Here is a 5,617-nt window from a genome sequence, read left to right as displayed (position 1 = left end):
GTTAGTTTCGTAATTTCATCTAGTTTAATCTGACAAATTTTCGTCCACATCAGGTTTACTAGGTACATAGAGTTCTGGCCAGATTTGAAAAACGTGATTTAATCAGGTTTTGTGTTTAGGGGAAGGGTTAGAAATTATTTTTGGCTTCCGCGACCATTCACCCCCCCTCTGGTCGCCCGTTTCGATCCTTCAATTGGTATCAGAGCCGGTTTAGGTTTTCTATACCTTAATCGGTGCTGAAAGCTATGGCGACCAATGAAAAGTTTGATGTTCGCGCTCCGTTTTTTGATGGGACTGATTATGATTACTGGAAGGCACGTATGACCAACTATCTTAAAGGCAAGTCGCTGAAGCTATGGAAAATCGCACAAAATGCCACATATGTGATTCCAGCTGAGGAACCGACTGACGCCGCTGAGATCGGGCTTCTTGAAACAAATCATCGCGCTGTTGCTATTTTACAGGCTTCTATTTGTAAAACTGAATATGATCGGGTTTCTAGTGAAGATCTCGCTTATCAGATCTGGGAGAAACTTAGAAAATATCATGAAGGCTCAAACACTGTGAAAAACCGAAAATTTGAGATTCAGCGAAAAGAGTTTGATGCTTTTTGCCAATTGCCTAGTGAGTCTATTGATGACATGTTTGCACGTTTTCAAGTGATTGTTAATAAGATGAAGGCCATGAATAGCAATATGCCTTATGATGATCATGCTAGGGCTCTTAGATTATTACATTCACTTAATGATGAATGGGATATGAAAGTTGAGGCGATCGTTGAATCTGTAGGTTATGAGACTCTCACCACTGATGAGCTTTACAGTAAGCTCAAATCAAAAGAGATCGAAATTGTTTCTAAGCGTAAATTGAAAAATCCCACAGCTGCTTCTTCTTCTGACGTTCCAATGGCTTTGGTTTCTGGAAATAAGACTAACACTAATGCTAATCCAAATGTTTCCAGTTTTGCTTTGTCTTCTTTGTGTCATGTTGCAGATGAGGAGTTGGAGGTGCTAGATGATGATCAGCTTGTACTGCTCTCCAACAAGTTTAAGCGTGTGTATGACAACAGGCGTAATAGAAGACGTTCAGATGGCTGCTTCAACTGTGGTGAGCGAGGACACTTTGCTGCTGATTGCCCAAACAAGCAGAGATCTTTTGAGCAGGGCAATAACTCCTCCAGGCGCCAGGAGAAGTTCAGGGAGAGGAAGAAGAAGAAGGATAAGCAATGGAAGAAAGGCGGACAAAAATACTCTGACAAGCAAGTCGCTAAGGCTGCAAATGTTTTGTTATCTTCTCTTGGACAGTATGTTTCAGGTGGCTCGTCAGACTCCAGCGATTCAGATTCCGAGGATGAGACACCCAAGAAGAAGACAGACGGACTTTGCTTCATCACTGACGCCGGCATCAATGGTGGGATATGTACTATGGCCTTGGAGGGTGATGCATCAACCGACAGCAACGATGAAACTTCTGATGATGAGGTAGATACTTCTGCAGAACAAAGAATAGCTAATTTAACTAAAATTGTTCATAAGCAAAATAAAGTGTTGGCTAAACTTAAAACTGATTATGATAAAACTTGTGCTGAACTAGCTACTCTCAAAAATGCTGCATCTAATCCTGCTGAACCTGATGAATGTGAAGAATGCTCAATTCATATGATTTCGCTTTCTAAATTGCAAACCAAGTATTCTTCCATTGTTGATGATCGAGATAAACTTTATGCTGAACTAAATGAACTTCGTTCTCGGTCGAATTTGCTTGGTACTTGTGTTTCTTGCCCGCTTCTGAAAGTTGACTTGGATAATGCTTTATGTCGGGCAAAAAATTTTGAAGAACACACTTGTCCTGATTTGTCGGTTTGTTTAATTTGTCCAACTTTACGATCTGAATTAAATGTTGCTAAATCACATATTGTTGAGTTGGAAAAACACACTTGTCCGGTTCTTCCTTCATGCCTAACTTGTCCTAATTTTGTTGTTGAAAATAATGATTTAAGGGCCAAACTTGCTGATTTGGAAGAAGAAAATAAGCATTTGAGAACTATTCTTGGTTGGTGTTCTATTCGTGAGCCTCAAATTGGTATGGCTATTGCTCAAATTAAACGGGGTGAGCGTTTTGGTCCCGGTTATGACTTGAAACATGTTTTTGGTGAAAAAAGTGGACCGCCTGTTGATGAGAAGAATCCACCTTTGGCTAAATATACTGGACCACCTCCTAGGAAGGGTTCAGGTGTCACCTCTGATGGGTTGCTGGTTGAGACATCTAGATCTGCTCCTAAAAAGCAGGTTTGGGTGCCTAAGCCAAAACACTTCAAGGGTGTACAAAATACTAAGCCAAATGGTTCTTCTTGTGATCATTTTGCTAAGCCTGTTTTTGTTGCTTCTAGTTCTAATGCTGAGGCTTCTTTCGCTCCTGCACGCAAGCTTTATCATTGTGATTTTTGCAGTCATGATGGTCATCTTTATGAGTTCTGTTATCGGAGGATGCGTGCTGAACGACGTGAGCAGTACCCCACACGTGGTACTCATGATCGTCGTGTTTTTAGATGTGAGCAGTACCCTGTACGTGGTACTCATGATCGTCCTATTTTGAGACGTGAGCCATTTGTTCGCTCTTCTGGTTTTCGCTCACGTACTCATGCTCTTGCACAACATCGGGATGACAGACCACGTTTTCCCCCTCGTGGTTCTCATCATTTTTTTGAGAACTTTGATTTTGCTAACGCTTCTTTTGAGCAAGTGGCTCAGCACTGGTTTTCATTACATTATCCTAACCCCAGTGTTGAGTCATTAGCTCACCCTCGTTCTCGTTGTTGATTGTAGGTTGGAGGCGAGGAGGACATATGGATAATGGACTCCGGCTGTTCACGCCACATGACCGGAGATGATAAATGGTTCTCCAGCCTCACCCCCACGAGCGTAAAGGAAAACATCACTTTTGGGGATAAAAGTCAAGGTAAGGTAATGGCGCATGGCTGCATCAAGGTAACAGATAAATACATGTTAAAGGACGTCGCATTGGTAAAGAATTTGCATTATAATTTGCTGTCTGTTTTGCAACTTCTTGAGGATGATTTTGAGGTTCGTTTTAAGAAAGGAAATTCGCGTGTTCTTGATTCTGCTGGTAACCTTGTTTGCAAGATTTCTCCTTTTAGACGGATTTTTAAAGCTAATTTTTCTAAATCTTTTGGTGAAACTCGCTGTTTAGTTGCTCATGGTTCCCCCCTGATTTGGAAGTGGCATCGTCGGTTGGGCCACTTGAGCTTTGATTTGCTTTGTCGTTTGAGTTCATTGGATTTAATTGATGGTTTACCGAAACTCAAGTTTGAAAAGGATTTGATTTGTGCTCCCTGCAAACATGGAAAAATGGTTGCTGCTTCTCATGCACCTGTGACTCAGGTGATGACGAGACGACCGGGTGAACTGTTACATATGGACACTGTTGGTCCAGCCTGTGTTCGGTCTGCTGGTGGGAAGTGGTATGTGCTCGTCGTTGTGGACGATTTTTCTCGATATTCATGAGTGTTCTTTTTGGAATCTAAGGATGAGGCTTTCTCATATGTTCATGATCTTGTTTTGAAGCTAAAAAATGAGTTGTCAAATAATGCCGTTAGAGCAATTCGCAGTGACAACGGTACGGAATTTAAGAATTCTCGCATGAAGGTTTTTTGTTCAGAACAAGGTTTAGATCATCAGTTTTCCTCACCTTACGTTCCTCCCCAGAATGGTGTTGTTGAGCGTAAAAATCGTACGCTTGTTGAGATGGCTAGGACAATGCTTGATGAACATAAAACTCCTAGACGTTTTTGGGCTGAGGCTATCAACACCGCTTGCTATGTTGCTAATCGCATTTTTCTGAGAGCTTTTCTGGGAAAAACATCTTATGAGTTGAGATTTGGTCGACCTCCCAAAGTTTTCCACTTTCGAGTTTTTGGCTGCAAGTGTTTTATATTGAAAAAGGGAAATTTGGATAAATTTGAATCGCGTTCTTCCGATGGGTTATTTTTGGGGTATGCCTTGCAAGGGCGAGCGTACCGTGTGCTTAATCTTGATACTAACCGCATCGATGAGACATGTGAGGTCACCTTCGACGAGACAATGCCTTATTTTTCTTCTGCTTTTGAGTGTGCAGGTGATGACGAGATCGGGCAGGATATTTTTGAGGATGAGAAAGAGGAAGATGGATGTGACGACGACGATGACGATGATTCCCAGCCTGCGATGCAGGGGGAGCCTGGCGCCCAGCCTGAGCAGGCGCCCTCCACCACTTTGGAGGATGGACCATCGCCGACACGTACATCTACAGCAAAGCCTGCAGCTTCATCGACTGTTGATCATGTACCGGCTGCAGTTGAGGGGGAGGCGATTTCAGAACGTACAGCACCACGACACATTCAGAATCGTCATCCTGCCAAGAACATAATAGGTAATTTGGATGAACGCACGACAAGGAACAGAGGTATGAAAAATAAAAATTATTGTGTCTTTGCGCATACTGCCTTTGTTGCCTCTTTTGAACCCCAAGATGTTGGACATGCTTTATCTGATTCTAACTGGGTCAATGCCATGCATGAGGAGTTAGAAAATTTTGCACGGAATCAGGTTTGGGTTTTGGTTGATCCTCCTCCTTCTTGTAAACCAATTGGAACTAAATGGGTCTTTAAGAACAAACAAGGGGAAGATGGTCATGTTGTTAGAAATAAAGCTAGGCTGGTTGCTCAGGGCTTTTCTCAAAAAGAGGGTATTGATTATGGTGAAACTTTTGCTCCTGTTGCTCGTTTAGAAGCCATTCGTATTTTGCTTGCATTTGCTGCTTCACGTGGATATAAGCTTTATCAAATGGATGTGAAAAGTGCTTTTCTGAATGGTTTTATAGAAGAAGAAGTTTATGTTAAACAACCGCCTGGTTTTGAACATCCCAATTTTCCTGATCGTGTTTTTAAGTTGCAAAAGGCTTTATATGGTTTGAAGCAAGCACCTCGTGCTTGGTATGCTAGATTGAAAACTTTTCTGCTTAAAAACGGGTTCAAAATGGGTTCAGTTGATAAAACTCTTTTTCTCCTCAGGCAAGGAAATGACACTTTAATAGTTCAGATTTATGTGGATGATATCATTTTCGGTGGTTCCTCTCATGCTCTTGTGAAAAAGTTTGCAGATGTGATGAGTAAAGAATTTGAGATGTCTATGATGGGCGAGCTGAATTTCTTTCTTGGCTTACAAATAAAACAAACTTCGGAAGGTACATTTGTGCATCAGGGAAAGTACACGAAGGATGTCCTGAAGAAGTTTGCGATGGATGATGCGAAGCCAATTTCTACGCCCATGTCGACTAGCGCTGCTTTGGATGCTGATGAGGACGGAGAGCCCGTGGATCAGAAGGAATATCGAAGCATGATTGGGTCGCTGCTGTACTTGACTGCTACGAGGCCAGATATACACTTTGCTGTGTGTATGTGTGCTCGTTTTCAGGCGTCCCCCAGGACTTCTCACCGTCAGGCGGTGAAGCGCATAATGAGGTATCTTTGATTTACTCCTGCATTTGGCCTTTGGTACTCTGCTGCTTCAACTCTCAGTTTATGTGGTTATTCAGATGCTGATTTTGCTGGGTGTCGTTT

At 42.2% G+C, this 5,617-nt stretch overlaps 1 protein-coding gene across 1 annotated transcript; it reads left to right on the top strand.

Moving 5' to 3' along the window:
* The first annotated feature begins 245 nt into the window (after positions 1 to 245).
* LOC136454289 (uncharacterized) lies at positions 246 to 5,088 on the top strand. Its single transcript, XM_066454760.1, has 6 exons — positions 246 to 2,564; positions 2,826 to 2,963; positions 3,072 to 3,126; positions 4,135 to 4,428; positions 4,528 to 4,965; positions 5,069 to 5,088. The coding sequence occupies exons 1-6, from the start codon at positions 246 to 248 to the stop codon at positions 5,086 to 5,088; spliced, it is 3,264 nt and encodes a 1,087-aa protein (XP_066310857.1).
* The last annotated feature ends 529 nt before the right edge of the window (positions 5,089 to 5,617 follow it).

Source organism: Miscanthus floridulus, chromosome 1, assembly GCF_019320115.1.
Source record: "Miscanthus floridulus cultivar M001 chromosome 1, ASM1932011v1, whole genome shotgun sequence".
Classification (NCBI taxonomy): Eukaryota; Viridiplantae; Streptophyta; class Magnoliopsida; order Poales; family Poaceae; genus Miscanthus; species Miscanthus floridulus.
This window is presented reverse-complemented; position numbering and strand designations above follow the sequence as displayed.